This window comes from Epinephelus lanceolatus, chromosome 11 (assembly GCF_041903045.1).
Source record: "Epinephelus lanceolatus isolate andai-2023 chromosome 11, ASM4190304v1, whole genome shotgun sequence".
NCBI lineage: Eukaryota > Metazoa > Chordata > Actinopteri > Perciformes > Serranidae > Epinephelus > Epinephelus lanceolatus.
Window position 1 is genome coordinate 31150378 of NC_135744.1, and position 26140 is coordinate 31176517.

A 26140-nucleotide genomic window follows, 5' to 3' on the forward strand; every position below is an offset into this window, starting at 1 on the left:
GGTTTCCAATTGTTTTTACTATACTAGCCATTTTTTTATGTAAATATCACTAGTTACTGATTGCCAATAATATGTTTATCCTTTGCAGTTTTGAATTTCATCTGTTCATTATTGTGTACAACTAACAGTACATTTGTGACAGTTGTAAGGTAAACGTTTGTTGTGTCTAAATGACCATAATTTAGTAACACTGGGTCAAAACAGCCTTTAATTACTGGGAAAAATGTACCCATTATTGGGCAGTCCCTGTGATTGTTAGTGTGCAGATATCAGCTCTCTGTGTTAAGAGAGTCCTCCACATTAACCAACATGACTAAATCATTCGTCATTGCCTTTAAAAATGACAAGAAAAGGATGACATTGTTTCTCAACAATCCACTTACTGGCCTGGGAAAAAATGAAACGACTAAATTATCCTAATTTAAGTGGACCGTGTGTTAAGATTATTTTGTCACGCATACTCATCCCAAGGTCAAGAAATGAACTTCATATGAGTATTGAACAATCTCTCCCAACCCTTTGTGTAATTTGGATTTATGCCAGAGCTTGTGTCATTAAAGCCAAAGCTAGAGTGGTTACAGTATTTACCTCCTTAATTGCAAAAAGGCTTTCTCTCCTTTGCTGGAAGCAACGGTCTCCAACTAGCAGGGCTGGGTATCATTTAAAAACGATAACAGTACCAAAACCAATTCCCTATAAGTGATACCACAGAGTACTTCACTTGATACTTTTGTTTCCACTTCATATGACTGAATGAAAAAGTTTTGATATTACTTGTTACTGGGTTATTTCAGTCAATACCTTAAGTACTGCTACTGAACCCTACCATTTAGCTTTGAAAGATCAATGACAGACACTTTGTATTTCCTAAACTTAGATACTAAGGCTGAATCCAAATGGCCACCCTCTTGGGGGCTGAGCCTTTGCGAACGTCAGTTGTACACACTGTGACGAGTTCCGGCGACAATTACGGTCATTGTAACTGCTGTCATATTCTGTCCACTCATCTGTCCCTACAGATAAGAAGATATAAATCCCATGTATAGGGTTGTTTTGTGTCTGACTACAGACATTCAAATACAGAGATGGTTGTATATAAAGACCAGGCTATGACTAAATAAATACTGGATAGGGCTATTAGTTACATCAGAACATCTTCTTTATTTGTTTTTCGGCCACTTTTCCAGCCTTTATATTTGGCATTACATTGCGCAATCTTTAGGGTAGGCTGCAATAATACGATGCATTTTGATTCACATCTACAGCCTGTATTTGTTGTTGAATATTATTTCTGGCCTACAAGATTCAAGTATTGTTTGTAGAAAGTCACTTTAGGCTCCTTGTGGACTGGAGGAATTGTGTATTTGGACTGCCCTCAGCACTCCTAGACTTCCTGGGAATGCGTCCACAAAGTCCATGAGTCTGCAAGTGTGGTGAAGCTCGGACATTTGGATTCAGCCTAACTCAAATGGACAACACATCGAGGATCTATTCCTTGCTAGGTTTCAGGATGTAAACCATGGTGGGTGTTAAAGTTACAGAAATTGTTGATTTTGCAGAGGTTACACTACCTCCATGGTTCACCTTTGCGTCCGGCAGAGAGGGGTCATAATTTGCATGTTCATAGCCATCGTGATGTCACATACAAGTATGTGGACTCATTTTGAAGCTGAGTCCGGCAGTTTAGCTGTCGCAATCTTGAAATGAAAGGGTGGATCTGCAGAGGGGCAAGGGGTGGATCTGACTCAGACCTTGCAGACACTCTGCCACTCAAGCAGCCACACCCTTAATCATGCTTAACTTTAAGCCTTAATAAAATTTGTACAGTTGTCATGAACAGGGATATTAGCTCTACAGACCATAACCAGTTTTTGAACCAGGCTGTAAATATGTTTATTTCAGATGTGAAGTTACAGGCAAGTTAGGCATGGGGTCGTTGGGGATTGACTCACGTGTGGATCCAGCCTCGAGTGGCCATTAGAGATACTGCAGTTTTTGCCACTTCGCATTGGCTTCATTTTCCAGCCCTGGAAGTTGCCACTTTAATGGCCGTGGCCATGCCCCTGTCACTCCATTGTGTTTCCCCGTGTTCACGTTCCCCACTCCTTGTCTACCATGCCGCCAGTTTGCTTGTGTGTGAATCTCATTCCTGTCCTGCCATTAATATGTGCCCTCCCTTCACACCTGCTTGCAGTCAGCTCATCCACCCACAGTATACCAACCCTGGCTTTTCTTCCACTCACAGTCGCCCCGTTGTTCTAGTCTCAGTGGCGTCTACTTGTGTATTTGTACCTCGTCTAATGCTTGTTTGTTCCCTGTGCTCCGGGATTTGTGTTCACTTGCCTGTCTGCCTACTTGCCAACTCATTCCCTCTGCATCCTCTGCCGCCATGCCGGCCAGCAACTCTCCATTCTCTTTCTCCTTCTGTCGTTCCTACTCACCTTGGTCATCGCCTGCTTTAGTTCTCCTTCAATAAACCTGTTCGACTTCATCTGCAGCCTGTCTTAGTTCTGGGCTTGGGTCCACATACTGTATATTCTGTATCAGCAACTCTTCATTGAAGCTGTATAACGTCCACACTTCAGGGAAATATTCAAACCCCATGTTTTTATGGCTGTGCCATCTGGAATATTTCCATCAAAAGAAAAGAATAGTTTTATGCTAATTTCCCCCCAGTTTCAGCCTGACACATTGGGTATGTTTGCAAACTTTTGGATTTCCAATAAAATCTAAAATAAAGTTTGGTTGGTTTTTAATGACCAGCCCACCGGCAGGTCAGCGAGGTTTGAGGGGGTTAAATATGCTGCTCCCTCGATGTTAAATTGCCTGAGGTGATTACTCTTAATTAATTCAAGTCAGTTTTTAAGAACTGCCTTCACCTAACTCTCTCAGTCAAAGGTTTTGTATTCTAATTTATTTTGATGGTCACTCGAGAATTCAGAAACCTTTAAAAGTTCACTCGGACTGTGAGCAGTATTCTCTGTGCTCTATTTTGTGATGTGGGGCAGAATTCACGCCTTGTCTATATTGTGTGAATTATAGTTGTCGTCAAACTGCTGCTCTTTTGGACACATCTCTCTTGAAATAGATTTTTATCACGGTGAAACTTTCAACAGCTTAAATAAAAGGAGAAGAAAAAGAAGAGAAACATCACTAATGACTGCAGATGTTCCACACAGAGCTGGTTATACACAGGAAATATTGTGTGCTGCAACGATATATATACTATGCATACTATATATATATATGTGCTGGAGCCAGCGATGATCCCTTTGATTAGTTCTGTTATGCTTGCATACATCCACTAGCCTCTTAACTACTTTCTGCTGGTCTACAAGTAAGTCGCCCACCAAACACAATTCTTAATCGTAATGATAAATATTGTGGCAACCATCCCTGCGAAGGATTTGTCAATAAATACCACTGCAACATGTTGTCAGTAGTATTCCTGCCTTGAGGACTTACATGAATGCGACATCAGCCATGGTCTTGAAGGACACGCTGAGCAGTCTTGCGACTTGGAATTGATGATAACCAAATAAACACTGCATTCTTTGTTGTAACCAGCCTCTTGGTACACACACACACACACACACACATGGCTCAGGCAGGCTCATAAAAAACAGATTAAACCATGATGGAGGGAATCTGCAATACAAGTCAGATAAACAGGGCGAGGTTATGAAGAGGAGAAGATAAGGATGAGAATGACAAGAAGCTCTTTTGTTTCTCCTTTGTTTTCTGAGTCCTGCTCCCACCCTGCTTTCTCCCTCCTCCTGACTGCTTTCCCTGCCATTATGTGAATTCACTCGCACACGCAAAAAGCTCAAGGCACAAGCCACCTACACTTAAGTCATTGTTCTCCCTCTCTCTCTCATTCCCCCCCTCTATGTGGTTTTAATTTTCCAAATGCTTAGGCTTTAATTAATAAGGGAAAGAGAGAAGCCCTTAATTGAAAGCATTCCTGAGAATATCAACTACTACTCCTGAGGACTGCTCCATTTTCTCCCTCTCCTCATGCTACAACACATTGCATACCAGCAGTGTTACATAAACTGCACTGGATAATCTTAAAATACTGCGGGACAAGTCCTTCACATTTCACAGATATCTCTCAAACAATACGTCTGTGTGATGTGACGCGTGCATGAAAACATGTTTTGGCCTCTTGACCTCATGTGACTTAGATACGGCACAATAACGGAGGCCATGTAAGTAACCTCATGGACACTTTCTGTCACAGCCGATCAAAATGGAGCAGTGCGGAGTTGAAACCTGCACTCCGGGCTAAGAGGATTACTGCTGAACATCATCCAGCAGCCGCGGCCAGACGAAAGTCATTCTTGACTTTAAGAAGGACAGTCTCAGTATTGTGTGCTCTCTGAGACCTAATTGGCCCTATTGTACCATGGCCTACTGCACTTTGAGATACTCATAACTCCCCACTGTTAACAGCTGTGCCACAGCTGCTACACTAGTTGGAAATGTAAACTTACACTGTCACTGTGTTTATTCCATTATCACACACTTCATTTTCTCTCTATTATCTATGAATCCCTGTTATTATGAATCTATTTATCAGACGTGCAGCATAAGTAGGAGCTGCCAAGTTCATGAGAGAGTTCACAGTGGTTTTGTACAGTATTGATCCTTGCACTCAAGACTAAGAGGATTAAAACTGAACATCGCCTAGTATCAGATTCATAATCATTCACAACTTTCAGAGAGCAATGTGCTTTTGTCTGCCATATGGTGCATTTGCCTTCTGCAACCAGATGATCATTACACATCTCTCCTCTGTTCTCAATATGCTGAACAATAATGGTGCTGGAGCCACTGATCTGAGACAGCACTTAAATCATGGGTGGATTATGAGACAATGGGCCCCTGGACCCTGACGCGCAGAAGGCCCCACCTGTCCTACATAGGAGCAAGACACACAGACTTTATAGTTGTTCAGACTCTATTGTTTTGTGTCTCTTTGTAGTCATTATGCATCTCTCTGTGGTTTTGTGTCCCTCTGTAGTCATTTTGAGTCCCTTCATAGTTGCTTTGCATCTCTGTAGTCATTTTGAGTCTCTTTGCCGTTGCTTTGCATCTCTCTAGTCACATTGTTTGTTTCTTTGTAGTCGCTTTGCAGTCATTTTGTGCTCCTTGTGATTGTTTTGCCCCTTTTTGTAGTTGTTTTGAGTCTCTTTGTGTTTCTTTGCAGCTGTTTTGCAAATATTTGTAGTTGTTTTGTGTCTCTTTGTGGTCATTTTTAGTCTCTTCCTGGTCTGTATTTGTCTTTTCAAGTAACGTTGTGCAGATGAAGGCAAGAGAGGCCCCTGACACTTTGGGCCCCTGGGCCTGTGCCCTGTACGCTCGTTTAGTAATCCATCTATGACTTAAATATAATGAAGTCTGCTCACTTCTTCAGGTAAGACTTCACAGTTTGGGAGAAAATATAATTGTAATTTACCTGACCAGCACTGTAATGAATTGTAATTATTTTTATGAACTAAAGGTCTGGCTTCTACTCCCCTACATTTATCTAACAGCTGTAACTACTTTGCATTTTAAGATTATTTTAGAAAAAATATGATGACTTTACAATACATGATACATTGCTATAGAATTAACTGTGCAATGTAAATAAAGTAGTTAAAATTGGCCCAACGTTGAGCAGCTTCACCATTTAAATGCTGCTTTCACATTAGCAGTGTTGGGGAGTAATTTGTCAGTTACCTTATTGGCACACGATTTCACAGCCTTGTCAATATTCATCAATCAATACTCATATTTTGACATGTGGCTCTAGGTTAAACCTCCTTCCCTTGATGTAGATGGAGAGATGGGTATCTACATACATCTATCCATCAATCTGTCATGGATGAAAAAAGAGAAAAAAATTAAAATCCACACATACTATTTATCTATGAGTTGATCTTTCCATTCATGAAGAATTGGTGGTTAGACGAGGAATGGATAGAGCCATGAACAGTAACTACCTATAGTATACAGATGGAAATGTATTGAATTAATCGTGTTAAACAGACTTCGCCAACATGTGTTACAACTAACCCTCTGCCTGTTACATGTTGCAACATTTCACTTCTGCAACTTCTCAGTGCAACTGCAGAAGAAAGGTAAGATACAGAAAAAAACATCAACTGTTCATTTGTAGCAGAGATGTGCATGTTAGAGTATAAAAAAAACAACCTAAAATGTGTTAGGTTGTGCCCTGCTCTCCACTGTAACATTCATTCTGATGCTTTGTATATTTTCATTGTGCAGGAATGCCTTTTTTTTTTTTTTACATAGCCTATTTTGGGTTATTTTTTCAGCTTTATTGCTCAGTTTAAAACATTTGCTAGAGAGGTATCAAAAGTTTAAAATCATCAAGTCATTTATCTGTTACCTTGTCAACATTGTTTATTTGGCAGAATCTTATCTAATAATTTGATAATGCACTGACAGGGACCATTTGTTATGAATAATGAGCACTTTTACCTTTGATATTTTAAGTACATTTTTTTCCTATTGCTTCCATATTTTTAATTTGGTAAAATTTATAATGTAAGATTTATTTGCACTGGCGCATTTTGATATAAAGGTGTTAGTATTTAACTTGGAGTTAAATATTTTAATAAGATACTAAACATGACCTGGCGTGATGACATAGATCATTTATGCAGTAAGAGACACCAGTCTGTTCCAGTTTTTCAGTGGTGAAAAAAAAAAAACCCACCGTTCATTCTTGTAACATTAAAACAATGGAGAGTGGTATGTTGAGTGTTATTTAACCATCTTTGTCTGAACAGCATTGTTTGTTTTGTAGTTTGGCCAACTCGTGGAATAAGGCTAATATTATATGTATGTGTAATGTGGCTAATATTAGTTAGCTACAGCCGGCTAAATTTGATAGTTACCATTTCTGCCAGTGAAAATGAGTCACCAGCTAAAACCGTCACTTCTAACAGCTTGTCAAGACATTAATATGGTAAGAAAATGTTACAGTTAAGCCACTTCCGGTTTTATACTTGTGCTTCTTCAATGGTTTAAATACAGACACATTTAACTGTTAAAGCACTATGTTTTGGCTGACACGGGTTGTGCTCTGCTACATGTGACACATCCAACGCACCCTTGCAGTAAGGCAGTTTATTTAAACCAGCCGTGCCTCCTCATGCTGCTCTGCTGCTCTGCTGTTTCCTGCCATGTGCAAACTCTGTCACAAACACCTGATGGCTGCTACTACTGCTCATGCATCATTTTATAAAGATGCTCACCTGCCAATAGTCCATTCATGTCCCTTCAGGATGGTTTTGTGGAGGAAATAAAATCCAGTTTGGGTTCACTGCATCATGCAGCTGAAGCTCCTCACTGTTTGAAGGTTGCCATATCATGTAGCCTCAAGGTGAAAGCACTGCTGAGATGCAGGGGGATCACAGATTCATTTTATACAGGTACAGGTAAGTGTCCTCTGCCATGCTAGCACGCATGTCATGACTGGATGTCTGGGAAATGTTCGGTCGGTTTGTGTGCTTGGCAATATGGCTGCTGGATTTTTTTTTTTGTTGTCCTGGTTGATTTGATTTTGACTGACATGGTATTATTTGTTAATTTTAGTTTAGGGTTATTGCAATTATATTCTTATCAGGGTAAATGTTGACCAATAAGAAATTGAAATGCCAAAGATTTGTTTGGGATATCATTTGTATACTGTGTCGCCATTACATAGGCGAATTGTCAACCAGAGAGCCCGACGAGTTTCACTCTATAAGCCAGGGATACTCAACTTACATTGCCCGGTGGCCACTTTTTTAAAATGACAGGAGGCCAGGGGCCAGTCACAGAAGCCCCACATAGGTTATGTGTACATAGGGGTGTTTCTGGGGTTTGAGGACATTCGGGGCTTAGCCTGGACCACTGTCAGCGGTAGGGATCCTCACTTGGCACATATTTTAGGAAACAAGCTCAATTTTGTTGCTTTTTATACACACTCACACTGTATTTACATTCAAAGTACAATGAAAAATCCCAGTGTGAATGAATTTATTCTCATTGTGAATTATAATATAGTTTGGGCCCCCCCCCCCCAGCACCCTATTGCGGGCCAGATTTGGCCCAGGGGCTGTAAATTCACTGCTATAGGCTACCATGTCCTGCCCAGTGCCTGTCTTGGTCTCAGTTCTTTCACAGCCAAGTTTAAGGGATCTTTGCATAAATGTTTGCTTGAGTTATGTGTTTATGTTGGATACTCTCAAATATCAATAATGGTATTTGCCTCCTAAGATTTAGTACTCAAGTGTTGATCTTTTGTGTCTGCTTGCTGCTGCCATCTGTCTCTGTACATTATCTGCATTGGTATTCAGTGTGAATTACTTTCTTATTTTGGCTTATTTCTCTTTTAATTTGGTCATTGTTTAGCTGCTGCATTATGCTACTTTCATGCTGTTGATTCACAAATGGTGAAATATGAACTTGTTTCCATGCAGTGATGGTCTGCTGCTTATAATTGTCTGATCCAAGCCATGAATTTGTTTTTAATTTTTAATGTGCTCATGTCAGTGAGTGAATAATTATGTGTAGTGGATGTTTTTTAGCCTGCTTCTGCGAATCAGGTGGATTGCTGGGTTTAGATTTATCCATATCACTGCACTAATTAGAATATTCCTGCACTGGTTGGAGTTGCTCTTTTGGGGAATAACCATATCTGAGCTCGGTATCTGATGTGGTCTTGGAGGAAGTTTATCATTACAGTGTGATCTTGGCTGAGCCGAGCTCAGTGTGAGCTTGTGGAGGAGGACGAGATCAGAGAATTGACGTGAAATATCATCTCTGTGCATGTTCTGTATTTATATGAATCTAGTTTGTTTGTTGTGTGTGTGATACCCATGTGAGTTCATGTCTGTCTTGTTGTGCGTTCAGGACCAGTATGCCCTACCTGTCCAGAGTCAGTCAAATTCATTGATGCCTTTTTTATGTAGTTTGACACAGCTTGAAGTTATACAACATCAGCTCTTCTCAAAAGTAAGTGAAACCCCTCTTAAAGGAACACTGTGTAGGATTTAGTGGCATCTAGCGGAAACTTCTCCCGTGTGCCAAGCATGAACTCTTGGTTAGAACTTCTTCAGTATTTATTTTTCAGGAGGTTTTTATCAGGAGCCAAATTATTTGCAGAGGTCTCTTGGGTCCATGTCATTGGTTCGACAGCCCATTGGTTCGACATCCCATTAGTCCGACTGTCGGCGGTGCTGAACGGCTCGCGGCGGGCGTATGGTGCGCCGCGACCGGCTTGAGGCAGAGCAGGCTCACGGTTTATGTGTTTGTCACTTTCTTTTTCATTGTAACCCACACCATGATCTTTTCCTAACCCTAACCAAGTGTTTTTTGTGCCTAAACCTAACCAGACCTTAACCACAGGGCATCATGATGATTTCGGAACGGACTTCGGAACAATGAGTTTAATATGGTCGGAACAATGGGATGTCGGACCAATGGGCTGTCGAACCAATGGGCAGTTCCCGGTCTCTTCCTCTCCAAAACAAATAGACGAGGTGATTTAAACTGGTAGAAACTCTGGAAAAAAGCATTTGTCTGAAGCTGTTTGGCTGATTGTAGACTGGCCTATAGCCCAGCCCTTGCTATATGTGCCCACTTTTTTTCTCTGATAACTAGCCAGTATTTTGGTTTGCCCGCTCAGGGCTACTGTAGAAACATGGCAGTGCAACATGGCCAACTCCATGGATGAAGACCTGCTCTCGATGTGGGTATAAATGCCTCATTCTTAGGTCACAAAGACACAACAGTTCTTGTTTTCAGGTTATTATTCACTACAGAAAACATACTTGTTATATTATATGCCATTTCTGCCAATATGTCCCCCTAAATCTCACCAACTGGACCTTTAATTCACCTACACCAGTTTTTTTTACCAAAAGTAGCTCAAAATTTTTAGCTTGCCACATAGCTGACCTCAAAGTGAAAAAAAAAAGACTCATAAAACTGCTATCTGACATGGCAGTACTGACTTGGCAGTCTTACCGCAAGTCCAGCCAAACCATGAATATGGAAGTTGACAGGTTCATAAATGTATAGATTACAGTAACACTTCCTACTTTTGAGAGGAGCTGCTTAGTTACACAGGTAAGTTCAAGCACTTGAGGTAATCTAACTTTCTCACACCCTCAAACTGAATGACGAAGATGGCACAATACAAAATCGAACAGTGAGGTGAAATGGTTTGACAGGGATGTGGGAAGTTGGGACACAGTGACAAGATCCAAAATCAAAACAAGGGGTGAACTTACACATCATAAAAACTAAAAGGAGTATAACTTTCAGCTGAAAAGCTGCAAATAATTAATAATATATAAGAACTTATGATGTAGGAATTAGAAGAGCATCTAGATGACAGATAGAGGGCTAACAGTGAGATGCTGTCTCGTCTACGAAACCACCCAGCACAGCAGAGCACTGAGAAATAATAGATAGCACCCCATTAGCGGGGGAGCTCTGGGTGATGTTCCTAACTTTTTTTTCTTCTTTTTTTTTTAAAGGAAAAAGTAGAAAAACACAGTTTTTATACCTCTCAGGGAAGGTTAGAGTATGTGGCAGTTCTCAGCTTAGAGTATATGGCATCACATTGAAGAGCACTCTGCAACTTGATTCTTGGTATGATGATGCTTTTCTTTTCACACCATAATCTTGAAGTGAGTCGTCTACACGGGTCACTGGACACTGATGCTCGACTGGTGTCCGGCCTGATTTGACAGTCAAGCATTTTCTGTAGAGGTCTAATCAGCCAAACCAACTGCAAACACCTTTGTGGTGAAGCAGCAGACAGCTGCACTAAGGTCACTGTTGAGGCAGCCTTGCACAGTCTCCTGTGGGCACCCAGTGGGGGGGAATGGGCAAAGCTGTGAGATCTCACTGCATGTCTGTGGGCAGCTGCTTCTGTTATGTGAGCCAAGAGGTGTTCACTTCCATGTCTTTTTTATTCAAACATTTTCCAACACAATCACAACCTTTTAAGCCATACTAGCAGTGTGGCTCTAGAGATGGCGATGGCGATCTGTCAGTTTATTGGTTGTTTGGTCCTACACTTTGATCCAGACTGAAATATCTCAACTACTGGATTGATTGCTATGAAACTTTGTGCAGACATTCATAATCCCCAGAGGATGAATCCCGCTTTAGTAATGTCCTGACTTTTCCTTTTGTGCTACCATCATGTCAAGGTTCTAATCTGTCTTATTCTTTGGTTTATGATCAGATCCCATCAGCCTTGGCTGTACTTTTGCTGTGTCTCAATTTGCATTCTTCTGTACTTAGGCTTGCTATTTTGAGCTCATATTGGTGGCCAAGAAAGCTGTGTTAGTTGCAGTTATTCCCATGAACAAGCAAACAAGCTGGCAGATATTTTGGCAGATGACAATGGCAGCCAAATGTCGGAATAAATGCCCCGCCAGTTGCAATTTGCCATTAAAAGCAAGAACAAGCAGTCAAATGTTGCGATCTTCATTTCAGGTAAGTACATAACAAGCCGTGTTCAATATGAGACACTACCCTGTTGAAATTTAGGCACCATGCAAGTAAGTACAGCGTACTACATGGAAGTGTACTAGTAGAAGTATCTAAATTAAGATTTGTGTTTAGTGCTTCGTAACAAATTTTGGCATGCTAACAATAGCAATCATCCCCTGCTAAACATTAGTATGTTACTGTAGTATTGTCATTGTGAGCATATTAGGATGCTGATGTTAGCATTTAGCTCAGCATGACGTGTAGTCTCATTTTATGCTCATTTTCAGGTTTCTAGTTTTATTTTGGGTTTCTACTAATATGTTAACAGGTTTATTGTTCAAAAAATACATTTAATACACATACACTGTCTGCCTAAATATACCTGTGTTTACCCTTTGTCTGACACTCTGTTTTAGCGCAGTCCTGATAACTCGTGTCAAGACAAAAGTTTCTAAATAGTGTCTGTCTGTATTCCTCTGTTGACTGAGCATTTTGATACTTTCACAGTATTAATGTAGCAGCTACTGTATACCTGTTTTATGATAAAAAAGGAAGTCTGGGGCCGGTTGCACAAAACATCTTAACTTAAGATTTTTCTTAACGTCCGGGATCAGGCTTTCTTAGATAAAATCAGTTGCACAAAACACGTCCTCTTTTGGGTTTCCATAAAATGTTTAAGTATTTAAGGTTTTCTCCTTATCTTGGTCTCATACTCAAAGAATCTCTTAAAGTTCATGAAAACATTGCACAAAATACTTAAGATATCACAAGCTTGAGCACAAGCAAACAAATGGTAATCATGGAAACTGTTGTATTTTACCTGTGACTTGGGAATGTGTCAACTTTTTTTTTTTTTTTTTTAAAGATTATTTTTTGGGGCTGTTTGCCTTTAATGTTCAGGATAGAGTGAAATGGGGAGAGAGGGAGCGCGGGGGTTGACATGCAGCAAATGGTTGCAAGCTGGAGTTGAACATGTGACTGCTGCAGCAAGGCATTGCCATTGTATATGGGGCGCTGACACTATCCACTGCACTACCGACACCCCAAGGAAATGTGTCAACTTTGTACACCAACAAAGTAACACACAAAAAAAAGTACATTGAATTTACAGCACATAGCTTTTATTTTGAAGAGCTGCCTTCTGCTGTGACTGCGGGACAGCCACGTGACAGAGACAGCGAACGTTGTACAAATGACTAAGGAGAAATCTGGACCCTGTGGCTGGATCAGTTAGGAACCACTGCTTTTTGGTATGTTTGCTCCAAAATACATTTTGGCCAATGTTTTTTTTTTTTTTTTCCCCATTCTCCATAGTATTAATTACTTAAGCCCACAAATACTCTCTTCAGTCATGGTTTGTCAGTGTTATTCAGCTCTCGGGAACCAGCATGGGCACAATAACGCCTGGCTACCGTCGCTTCCCTACAGATGTGTTTCAGTTGATTTGTTTAATCTGTTTCGAGATTATTTGTTTGGCTGAGGGAACAGTGCATTAAAAATGTAGTTAGAAACACAAATATTGTTTCTGACACAACACAGGGCGCCGTGTTCCAGCGCAGACACAGACTTTCACTTATTTAAAAGATTAATCCGGGATGATGAAACATTTAATAAAGCTGCAGCAAGACTGAAAACACACCGACACGTTTGATTCAGCATGCATACACAACAGATGATGAAGACATCAGCTGCATATTCAAATGCCATTCCTCTAATTTCCTTGTGTAAGACTCTGCCGCTAAAAGGTTGAAAATGTCTCCAACTGTGGCTGACTGTTCCCCTTTTTGTTCGCGTGCGCATGAACTTTTGTTACCCTTTAAAAAGATGTAGACATATTGAATAATGGAACCACTCAGTATGGTGGGTTTAGACTAAGAAGGAGTAAAAGGGGCCGTCAATAAATGTGAAAGTGCATGTGAATGTGATGAAAGTTTTGACTTGACGCAGACAGGCCTTCAGTTTTTCCAGATCCAACAGAAAAAAGGGCTTGTGGTTTCATGGCTGCATGTCCTTGCCACCTCCATTAAGGCCCAACACTTTGACCTTCCTCCTAATTAGAATCAGATATCTGCCTGTAATGAGCGTAATGAAGCCTGATGGAGTTATGGTACTGAAAAGACGGCTGGTGTTAAATGGTGCTTACAGGAGGGTACTGTAAGGCATGTGAGCTGGTGCGTGGTAGACACTGTGCGCTTGGATGATGATGGCAACGAAAATCAAATCACGTAGTGGGAATATTTTGCTCCTGAGAGAGAGAGAGAGAGACAGAGTGAACACAGGACAAATGGTATATGCATCAGTTTGGTGGAAACATCATACATTTGCATTTCACTGAAGGTGTCTCCCATTTCTTCGCTTTCCACTTGTTTCACAAAATCTCCCACTGTTCTTTCTAGCAGTGCTTTATTTCTTTCTTTTTACTCTCCCTTGCTCTTTTCTGCTTTTCTATTGCTGAGTCTCAACTCTTCGGGGATTCACACAGAGAAATCAATTTTGCTTGGCCTCTTTGCCTTTGGAAGGGAACATAGGCATATATAAATATTCACATGCGGCTATTTCAGATCCTCAGCTTAGGGACTGAACTAGTGGATGAGCTGTTCTTCTGTTTGATCATGAAGCCTGTATACATGTCTCTATGGATAATTTCTCTCTTTCCCTGTGCGTCCCTCTCTTTTCTCACTAGTACCTTGTTTTCTTCCTAAAATCCTTCCTTCCTTAACTTCTCACATTCCTCTGATCGTCCCTTACAGCATCTTTGTATCTTCAAATCTCTTCTGTTTTTGCATTCCTTTCATCCCTCTCTCCTTCTGTCATTCACTGTTGTCATTCTTTTGCCCTTTCTTTTTCCTTCCATCTTCACTTATTTTGTCCTAACTTTTTCCTCATAGCGTTCACTTTTTTTACTATTTTACTAACTTTCTGCAGTCTCCCTTTTATCATTCCTTCATCCCTCCTCTTCCTTAATAAGATCCTCCCTTGCTTCTTCATTCTCTTTACTGTTGTGTTTTTAATGTTGCTTCCTTTGTAAAGGTCCAGTGTGTAGGATTTAGGGGGACATATTGGCAGAAATGGAATATAATCTAATTAATATGTTTTCTTTAGCGTATAATCACCTCAAAATAAGAATCACTGTGTTTTCTGTTACCTTAGAATGAGCTGTTTGGCTGGCTCTAGGTAGGGCCATTCGCGTTTTTGCATCAACCCCCATAAGATGAGCAGTGTCGGAAAAACACAAGTATTTTTTACACAAAACTGGTTTATTCAGTCTTTTACCAGTTTAAATTACCGGGTCCATTTGTTGTGGAGAGGAAGAGACCTCTGCGGTAATCTTGGTAAGCCTGGTTCCAGACCATAGACCCCGCCCACTCAACTGAGTAGGCTTGCATCTCTGGTCTGGCATACTTCAATGAATTTGCGATTTATCTCGTCCAAACACTGGATGGACCAATGAACGCCGGGGATCTAGCGATTAGCCAATCAGCGCCACACTGATGTCAAGCTGTACGCCGGTGGGTAACTGGTGAGGATAGCAACAATGGCGACCGCTACAGATCCTACAGACCACATTAATGATGCTATCGAGGTATTTCGCCGCTACTCGCGTTAATGGAGGACCAAATTAAGGAAGCTGCTAAACTGGATTTAACGGCGATGCAGCTGGGCGTGCACGATGACGGAGACATTTTAAACAGGCAATGCTCGCTTGTTTTCAGCACCCCCGATGCATGGATACTAATGATGTCAGATTCTGGGTGAGTCACTGATCTCTACTGATTGGTTAGGGAAAAATCAAATTCCCTCCCCCTTGTAAATCGCCTTCAATGGAAGCCATGTCAGACTGAAGGTTCTGGGAGCTTCAGTCTGACACTCAGGCTACAGTAATCTGGCTCCTGGTGAAAACCTCCTGAACGTCTGGATCTTAAGTTGTCAGAGGAAAAAGGTGAGCACACATTAGCAGGTGCTGGGCTTGTGGCCAGTCTCTGACAAACTGAACAGCATTGGAAAAACACTGTGGTTTTTTTTTTTTTTAAAAAAAATCACTGGGTCTGTTTGTTTTGGAGAGGAGGAGACCTCTGTGTACATTTCAACTCCTGTTGAAAATCTCTTGAACATCTATCTGGGTCAGAAAAAGGTGAGCACACATTCACTGGTGTGCATCTCAGACAGGTCGAACAGCACTGGAGAAACACTGATTTGTAATGTGACACTGGTTTTTTTCAGCGTTATTATTGATTTTAATCACTGAAAAGAAGACACCTATGCCAGTAATTCAGCTCTAAGTAAAAAATTCCAACCTGGAAAAGTTTCAGCTGGTTGCAATCTGCAATCCTCACTACTAGATGCCACTAAATCCCCCTAAATATTAGGGTGCTTTACACCTGCCCTGTTTGGTTCGGTTCAATTGAACTCAAGTTTGTTTGCTCCCTAAGTGTGATTTGTTTGGGCAGGTGTGAACACAACAATCACACTCGGCTGTGCAACAAAACAACCTGACCGAGACCATCTTGAAGAGGTTGAAGAACTCTGGTGCGATTTGCTGGTGGTGAGAACTTGTTGCAACCTCAATCCGAACCAACTGCAGTCACATGACACATTGTTTGGGGTTAAACATGAGCATGTTACAGTCCTGGAGGATTATCAATGTGCACCTCCTCCTGTACTGCCTTAATATGCACATTCAGCACATCCAATGCATCAAAACATTGTTTTCTAGTTGGAGCCGCGCCTCGTTTTCAAACTGTATGGTTTGACTAAAATGAACAATGACAGCAATATAGTCCACGATGAGCAGCTCTAAAATCAACCTGCGTAGTTGTCCCTCCATTGTGACATTAGAAAGTGTCACATTTATCTTGCAAGTGTACTCTTTTTCAACGTTTTGTTTATTTTCTGGATTTTTCCCACATGGAAATTCTGACTAATCAAGAGCAGCGTTCGGGCAAGGCATTTTATCTGCTCCGCTTGTAAATGCATGCTTTGCTTTGTAACAAAATTAGTCCCTGATTTGGAACAAAGCAAGGGAACTTTAGGTCTGGAAGCACCCTTACAAACTGCTCATTTAATACTTTCAATCTTTGCTCTTTTGTTTATTTATTCTTCCTCTTTTCCATGCACTTATCTTCTCTCTCTCAGGTCACTCTATTGTTCTTATATAAAGGAAATTTTAAGTCCCTTCATAATTAAAATAACTTTATCCGTCTGAGTCCTGTTTTAGATTTATATTTCACATACTCCCTGGGCTCACTGAGACAGAATCTATGTGCTCTGATTCAAACGCTGCTCTTCATCACATGTGGTGCCTCTCTACATGGGTGAACACATGTAAACTGCCGCCCGGGCTTTGTTTGGGACACATGCTGTGATTGACCAAACACAACTCGGAGCTGATGCTGCAGCCACCCATATTATGCCCACTTCCTCTCCCCTGGCTGCTGGTCTGTTTGGTACTGATAACTACTTCATGGATTTCTTTCGCAGATATCTCCACCCCTCTGCCTTTAAATCCTTGTGCTCCACTCATTCTCCTGCTCCCTCTATCTATCTCTCTCTCTCTCTCTTTCTCTCTCCCAATTGTCAGCTTTGTTTTACAAACAGAGCAGTGATACTGTCTCTCAGAGGCACACCTCTTCCTCTGCCCTCGCCGGCTGTCAGGCTGGATCTGCCGTGACAGTGGGCATACTTGGTACACCGGTGGACACGCACATATAATACACAAACAAACAAATTCAGCGCCACGTGCAAAAGCACATGCATAAATGTGAACACCGTGCAGAGGATCAGAGTAGACGTAGCACATGCTAGAGCTCCGTTTGACCTCACCTTGGCCTGACACAAGACACCTCCCTCACACCCTCACAGCTAATACAGCTGGACAGGTGTGTGTATTTGTGTGTGTGCGTGTGTGTGTTCTTACAGTCATTCAGATGCATATTTCATGCGAGGCTGGGAGTATATGAGTGAAACTAGGGCATGAGGGAGGCCAAAATATATCCTGGTTAAATGAGGGTGTGTTTCTCTCCCAGCAGTAGATGAATGTGCGTACTTATTCCATTACCTTTTTTTCTACTTTTTAACCATTTTTTCTTTCCTTTCATTGCCTTATCATTCAGCCTCAGGGCTCATTTCGGAGGTCTGTCTATTAGCCACACACACACTCACACACGCACACGTGTGCGCACAGACAGCTGTGCACATGCACTTACAAACAGGAGGCAAACAAACACAGACCACCTCAGCCATTTGAGGACACTTTCTGTTTAATGTTATTTATAAACAGCTTTTGAGTCTGGCATTGTTTGATAACCACATACAAAACATTTGGGTTGCACAAAGGAAGAGAGGAGAGGAACAGAATAAGGAGGGGGCAACAAGGGTGGAGGAGAGAGGAGCAGAGAGGTGGGGAGGGAGGATGAGAAAAAGCAGACGGGAAGGGAGGCAGGGAAGGAGGGAGGAGTGGAGAAGGAGGGAGCGAAGATAGAGGGAGAAATAGGAAGATAGAAAAGAAAAGAGGAGGAGCAGGAGGGGGGCAGTGCAGTGTACCGTTTATCTTGAATGACTCAACGAAACAAAAAAAAAAAAAAAGGACAGAACTCAAAAAACTGAAATGATGATAATAATCATATTAAATAAAAAATAAACTTCCAGCCCCTAGCTCCCTGTTTATTTTTTAGGGAACTACTGAGACACAACAGAGAGTTTGTCTTTTTTCTTTTTCTTCCCTTGTTTTTTTGTTGTGTTTTGTTTTTTGTATTTTTTTACAAAAAAAGTCATCCTCACAGGAATAAACAGACACAATTTACATCACCTCTGGGTTCACAGCAGCACGAACAAGTTCACCAGAAGGGGTCTCTAATCCTACATGTCAGGAGAATGACACCAGTGACAGGCTTCTGTTCATCCCCAACATTTAGATAGATAGACACAAAAAGGCGGGGCGCAGCAGGAAACACGCACAAGCAGGGTACAAATGTGGCCCCCGCTCTTTGATTCCCATCCGAACCACACATTTATAGGTTGCCAGCAAACCATACCAATAATTTATTGTGCTTTTTGTCAGCATGTCATGATTTGTAGCTTTTTAGCTCGGTCATCCTTTTGCACACAAGGGCAGCTCCTTCTTAAAATAGAATTTGTAACTTTGTAATGCTATAAGAAATAAAGTCCTTTAGCATTACTGGCTAGTTAAGGTACCCGGATGGCCCCTGTGTATCTGTACAGGTTTCGCCTATTGTAGTTGAGCACTTGAGACTGAGTGACTCTGAAATGGTTCAGGTCGAAAGTCAAAACCTGTGGTGCTCTGCTCTGGGATTTGAAAGCCCCAGATTGACAGGGGTTAGCAGTTTGCAGTAGGAGGGGAAGGCTGTGAAGGTGATCGGGCTTCAGTAGGGGTGTGTGTGCTTGAACCACTCCAGTTCATCCATGGTCACCGCGTCCCATAGTCCTCTCTGTCCTTGTTATTTACCCAAGAAGAATCCCGAGCCTCAGAAAGTGGCCGTCTTCCAGGACATAGCAGCATTAATATCCAACTCTCCAATCAGGGCTTAAAGATTGTCAAGTCCATCTGTTTTGGAGCATACTAAACACACCAGAGAGGACAAAGACAGCAGAAGTTTGTCAGTCCCTTTGCCCTGTGGTGGTCATCACGGAATTGATTTTGTTGTTTTCCACTTTAAGCAGTTGATTAGACAATTGCAGGAGATATATTGTGGTGGTCATCAGCACTCCTCCCTGATTGTAGGGCCTTTTCTCCCCCAGTATTAAACACTCCTGCGACTATTTAAATTGAATCCTCTCTGCTCGGGGGATTTATATTTTTCCATTCACCTCCACAGCATTACAGAGGAAAGTGCATAATAGTTTCTGGGAGTCTGAAGTTTTGTGAGCCAGGCTTGGGCCTCAGTTTTTCCTTGGCCTGCATGTGTTGAACTTTCAGGCCCATTGAGGCCTCTGTTTTGTAGCCAGTGAGGTCCAAGAGTGGAAGAAACCACCCTTGCCTCTGAAGTTTGTCCTTATTGTTCCACTGGCTGTCATTAGGCACTCTTATCTCGTGTCGTTCTACCCGCATGGCTTTAGTGTTTTTTTTGTTTTTTTTTTTAGTAGACACACACTCACACAAACAGTGACACAGACGTTCATTCACGCGCCCATTTACACTGACTGTGACCGGTTGGCTCTTATAATGAAAGGTTGGTTCTGAATGGCTTTTAAGCTGATGGGGTGCAAGGACAGTGAAGACCTTTTACCAGCACTAGTTTGAAGATTTGTCAGCTATAGAGATGTGTCACAACTCCAGTGGTGTTTTTTTTAGAGTTTCCACTGTTAAGGATACAAATGTGCATTAAAGTGGGTTCACCCTGCTGTGAGACCTGCAAGTGAAACCACTTCATTGGTAGGTATATTGTGATTCTAGTTACTACCGTTATGACTCTACAATGACTCATTTTACTGCCACTTGTGTCTGTGGCATTTTGTTTCTGGATCTCAAGGTGCTGTTGAGTGAGCAGTGTGACAGTTATGAATGACCGTCTTTGTCTCAGCGTGAGTGACAGATGGAGGGTGCTCCGAGAGAGCAGTATTGTGTCTAGAAGGCTGAAGACAGAGACTGAGCCTTGAACTGTTTTGATCCATATTGTGGGGTCTTCTCGCGATTACTTGAATGAATCATTGGCTTGTTATTTTATGTGGCTGTACAGTTTTTATAAGTACATGAATGCAGTGACGCCATTGATGCCACAGAGACAAATGTAAAGTTTTCCTGATGTTCCCTTGGTGACATCATCAAAGCAACGGGCTAAATTGTTTTCCCTGACTTCCATGTTTTTGATTATGACTCGTATAGATTCCTGCCTTAATACCGCAGGGATATTTCAACAGTAGATATTTGATAATGTTCTTTATACACAGTCATGTACACACACAGTTATGCACACATGCCTCATTTTAAAGAGCCAGGGCAGGGTGGTTCAGGAGAGTGAATCATAAGGTTGCATCACCAGCACAAAAGTGTCCATTTCGTGTCTCAGCGTAGGATGACAGAGATGAGTGACAGCAGCAGAGCTGGTGGTAAACAGAAAATATAATCTGCAAAGTGTGACCCTGCTTTATTATTGGCTCTCTGGACCCCAATTGGTGGGCCAACAGAAGTTCTTGGGATGCACTTGTTCTTCCTCCGCCCAGTTCCAGACAGGTCATATTTACTTCCATCTGGAGCATAGTCTTTCTCACCCCCCTCCCGTAGTACCTGCACCTCATTGAGCCCCCCTTTTGCCTTTCGGCCCCGGCGGGTGCAGTTTCTGCGGCCTCCCTTGGGTGGCCGCGGCAGGGGTGAGGGGGAAGGCAAGCTGTACTGGTCCCCATGGGGCAAGTACGGCCGCTGATGGTGGTTGTGATGATTTCTGTGACGATTCAGGTGGTTCAATGACTCTCCATGCTCCATCTCTCTGCCTGGGGTGCCACGTGCGTGACCCTCGCCTGACAAGCAACTGGGCAGCTCCTCTTTCTTCAGCGATTTCAGGTCCTTTTGTGCCAGCTCTGGTGGTGAAACACATATGAGGGAGGAGGTGGAGCCTCTGAACCTCCGCAGCCAATCCCAAAGTGACAGGGCCTTGCAATCGCATTCCCAGGGGTTGTCATTCAGTCGAAGGTACTCCAGGGCCGGCAGCAGAGTCAAGCTGGATCCAGATAGCTCAGTCAGGGAGTTATTAAACAGGTACAGGGTGGTGAGGCGCCGCAGGTCATGGAAAGCCTGGCGGTCAACCCACTGGATGCGGTTCTGGTGGAGAAGAAGGCGGTCTAAAACCCCCAGACCACGGAAAGTGTTCTGGCGAAGGCTCCATAGTTTATTGCCATGCAGGAAGAGATGACTGAGGTTCAGAAGGTCGATGAACAGGTCGTCCTCCAGGAACTCCAACTGGTTGTCCTGCCAGGATGTAGAGGAAGGAGGAAAGGTCAAAACAGATTCTTTAAACGAAGTGCACTGCACTTAACATCATACTTTATATGTGATTTTACTTTAATTCGCTGTATTTTGTGATGTGTTGTTATTTGAAAAACTTAAGATGCACCAGTCAATTGGCTGTTGTCCTGAATTGGTAGACATGACCGGTGACTGGCCGGCCAGTCTCAGATGTAGCTGACCCTGTGCCGATCAAATTTAGATGCATGCCCTGAACAGCAGCATGGACAGTAACAGACTATTGTCAGAGCCGCTGTAACCTGTTCTCATAAGTTGCAATTCATTCTGATGCATGTTGCACATGGTTTGAAAGCCACTGTGTTAAGCTAACTAGCAGACTAGCGTACAACACCAAAATCTGTATTAATCACAGAGTTAAGAAGTATCTCAAAAGTGTAGCATAGCAGAGCTAATGCTAACCGTTTCCTGTAGTGGATTGAAGATGCTAAAACACTTGGCTTCTTAGTCTGGGGGGCATAACTCGATAAAAGCACAAATATGCGTGGTCTATCCTAGTCTGCTAGTTAGCCAATTAGTCATGATAACTAGCATACAACTGGGATAGTTGACAATAAGCTCAAAAGTTTCACATAGAAAATCTAATGCTAACTGTTTTATGTAAGTGAATAGAAAATGCTAAAATGAATAGTGTCATATTCTGGGAGGTAAAGTTGAATAAAAACAAGGAGCCATCTAAACTGGTTTGTTACTTAGTCTAGTTAGTTTTCTTATAAGTAGGGTCAATTTTTATAGATTTGGTGGATTGTTTTGTGCCAGCAAAATGTTTTAAGGCTGTTGATTGAAAAGGAAAAAAATTGGTAAGTCAAAGCCAGTCAAGTGTGATCTGATCACGCCTTTGAGAAATGGTTTGAGCAGCCACATGAGCTGTTTTTGAACAGGTTTTCTAATAATTAAACACATTTATTTTTCTCGGATTTTTGTGGATGCTCAATGAGACACTCATCTTTGATATCATGCACTTTTACTATTTCAAGCCAAGTTTCCAGTGGCTTTCAAGAAAAGTGCCCAATATGCATGTGTCTTCTGTCAATTATAGATCTTAGAAAAAAAAAAAATCCAAATTGGCCAAAATCTGTGTCTGTTAAAATGTCAAAAAAAATTGGAGTCGCCAACATAATTGCAGTCAGTGCATCTCTAGAAACTTTCTTACCACTTGAAACATTGATATCAGCAGTAGTATGCCCTTATACGGCTTTTTAGGTCAGTTCCGGCATTACAAAAGACATCAATAATATCGTGCTATTACGTGCATACATTATACAACACAAAGAATAGCTTTGTCTTGTTGCTCAGTATACATTATAAAAGCATAGTAAGTGCAGGAAATAGCTGGACTATGCAAGGAATTCAAAGACTATTATATTTTGATGCAGGGTGGTTGAATAGTCAGTGATCTGAACAGCTTCCAGAGGGCAGTAGCTAAAAAAAAAATAGTGGTGAGCAGTGTAAGAGGGGTCAGAAAGGATTTTCTTTGCCCTTTGAGTGGTGCATTTGAGGTTGAGGATTCTGTTAAAGGATGGGGGCCATCATGGGTGATTTACACACAACTAACTGTGGTTTTCTGTACATTGGACAAGCTGTTATAGAGGACGTAAGAATGCTGTTGAGCATTCAAGCCACCCACTCAGTGTATTAATTGATTTTAGCCATCAATAGCATGGACTGATGATCTTTTCCATATAGTAGAAGCCTCCCTCCTCATAAATCCACCATGTAAATAATGCAATCCCACACTCAATGCTGGATTTCAAATTCTACACTGTTTCCCTCCAGTTGTTTACCACAGCAGATATACTGTAGCTTACTTCAGTGTGAGCGCTGCTTTGTGGTATTTTCCCTGCACTCAGGATAACAGCTAGCATTTGATCAGTGTCCAATTAAAATAAATTGAATAAATCAGAATAGGCAGTAAGTGCTGAGCCAGGCTGATGGACAGATTACACCGTAATGCGATTGTGGTGGCAGATGCAATATACAGTAGAGATAAAAGGAGGCTGTTATCCATGTACCTGTAGGTAGAGATACTGGAGATTATGGAGGCCCGCAAAGATCCCTGGAGGCAGGCTGATCAGGCCACAGTGGTATAGGTGCAGGGCGTGTAGCCTGCCCAGGCCCAGGAAAGTGTCTGAAGCAACCGCCTTCAGGTGCCTGTTGTCCCCGAGGTCGAGCTCCTCCAGGCGATCAAAGCCGTGGAAGGTGGATGGCTGTATGTAGGAGATGTTGTTGGAGTAAAGCCACAACATGGTGGTGGTGGGCGAGAAGTGGCCGCGGAGCAGCCGCTGGATCTTGTTGTTCTGCAGGAAGACGCGCTCGCTCTGGGCAGGGATGCCCTCGGGCACGGCATGGAAGTTGTGGGCCTGGCAGGAGACTGTGCTAGGTGAAGTGTAGCAGATGCAGTGGCGAGGGCAGGGCAGAGAGAGATCCAGGCCACACAGCACCAACAGTAGCTCCACCCCACCATAACCTAGGAGCGGAGAGGAGAAGAGAGGAGGATGGAGGGAAACAGAGTGCAGGCGGAATTAATTGAATTCATACAGCAGAGCTCCTGTTATCAGACACATCTTAAATGAAACACTCATTGCTCTCAGTTTACAAAGACAACAATAGGCATGGTTCAGTGCAGACAAATTACAACGCTGACACAAATATCTTACAAACACACACACACACACACACGTATGCACAAAAACATTCCTGTGCTGTTTCGCAAGCCCGTTCTTCTCTTAACCTTCACTATTATCTTCATCTTAAACTCAAACCCAAACTCACGGGATCATTTTTTCATGTTTTGCAAAACCTTGAAAATCACAGAGGCCCCTTCACAACACCTCCTAAAAACACTGCTCAGGTCTACAAACTATTTTTAGAGCAGTGTGTGTAGTCTTGTGTTTTTCTTTGGTGTGGTAGTATGATTATCACATTTTTATTTATGTTTTCCTCTGACCAATCTCGATGATACGGTGAACACAGACACGCACAGCAGCATCCTATCACGCACTGAACAGTGTTACATCCTTTGGTTATCCTATAAAGGCGACAGAAAATCGATGTTTCTCCTGCTTACAAGTGAACACACACCTCACCTGTAATACATTCCCACAATAAGGGAGAGTGAGAAAGAGGGGGAAGAGAGGAGGTGGAGGATGAAGCGGGAATCATCTGCAGCATGCGTGTGAAGTGGATATTACTTTTTGTTTTGAGATTCCTCTCGTCTCACTCCTTATTTATTTATTTGATTTTTTTTTTTCCCACCTTGGTTCCCTCCAGTGTTTGACTGTGAGGCCAGCGAGGTAAGAATAAAAAGGGCAGAGGCAAAAGAGATGAGGTTGGAGACACGCTGATCCGGGGAGTGATGTCCGGACAGAGAGTTACGATACAATATGAACACCATGTGTGCACGTGTCCAGCCTTTGTGTGTGTGCGTGTGTGTGTGTGTGTGTGTGTGTGTGTGTGTGTGTGTGTGTCTCTCAGTGGCACGGACAGATGTGATGGACAGATGTCAGTTTGTCCAGGACACTGCTGCTCGGCTCAGTAAAAGAACAACATGTTCTGAAATGTCAGGGCAGCATTATCCTGTGTGGTACACATGCATCTGTATAGGTCTGTACACTTGTGTAACCACATACGCGCAGGTGTGTGTGTGTTTGTCCACATGTCTCTCTGTATCCATGACATTTTATCTGATACATACTGTGTAGGCGGTGTCTGTTGTATTTGACAAGGCTGACCTTTTCATCAAAAAGAAGAAGGGAGAAAAAAAACAGCTGTCATTGTGGCAGCCCGTCTCCTATCCTGTTGAACCAACATCAATAAATATATATGGTTATTTGTGGATTTAAGGCATTTTTACACTTTATGAAACGCAATAAACATTTTTCATGATATATGATTAAAACAATACTTTTTTGTTCGTTATTGTAAGTATTTTTTACAACTATCTACAGTGTCATTGGCCTGTATTAGATTTAAATTTACCGTAAAACTTTAATAAATGCCCAGTCCCTTTTACTAGCAATAGAAGTTTTTCAGATGTACAAAAACTGGGTTGTTGGCTGCCTCAAATTGTGTGTCCATTCCTCAATTACCCTGTAAGTTATTCATATTCCTTTAGTCCGTCAGGGTCCTCAGATCAAAAGAATCGAAAGGGCTTTTCACAAAAATCAATCCAAGTTGTGAGTATTGTTTTTAACAGGATAAAGTGGTGCTGTGTCGGTGTGCTGGGTTCTGTAATCCTCAAGTACTGTAGCTCTCTCTCTCTGATGCTCTGTCTCTCGGAGCTAGATCATATGAAAGATTCATAACTGATGTTATCTGAAGCCTGTTTTTTATACAAGTAATAATAATACTGGTTTAACAATTTGATTGTATTTGCTGATCTTTGCTGGGCAGCAGTTTTGTGTGAAAGGCATTAAATGCCTGTCCCATATAGACACCTGCCCCAAATACAGGCCTGTTGATTTCAGTGATTTTAGACAAAAAATAGCCTGGACTATTAATTGAAGTTTTACGGTATGTCTGAGAAATGATTAGTGATTATATTAAGCTACGAAAACAGTGTGGCTCTATGGATAAAGCCCCCAGGAACAGCACTGGGCTTTGAAGCCAATTTGACATAGTGGCCAAATCGTGGAATTACAACTTCTAGATCTATCA

General features: G+C 42.0%; 1 protein-coding gene across 1 annotated transcript in view; it reads right to left on the bottom strand.

Moving 5' to 3' along the window:
- Positions 1 to 18862: 18862 nt before the first annotated feature.
- The window catches only part of rtn4rl1a (reticulon 4 receptor-like 1a), a 120633-nt gene continuing 113355 nt past the window's right edge, over positions 18863 to 26140 (bottom strand). Inside the window, exons 2-3 of the mRNA XM_033634889.2 lie at positions 23497 to 23951; positions 18863 to 21430 (exon numbers count right to left, since the gene is read on the bottom strand). Of these exons, the coding sequence (XP_033490780.1) occupies positions 20531 to 21430; positions 23497 to 23951 (1355 nt within the window). The 3' untranslated portion in view covers positions 18863 to 20530. The remainder of the gene's footprint in view (positions 21431 to 23496; positions 23952 to 26140) is intronic.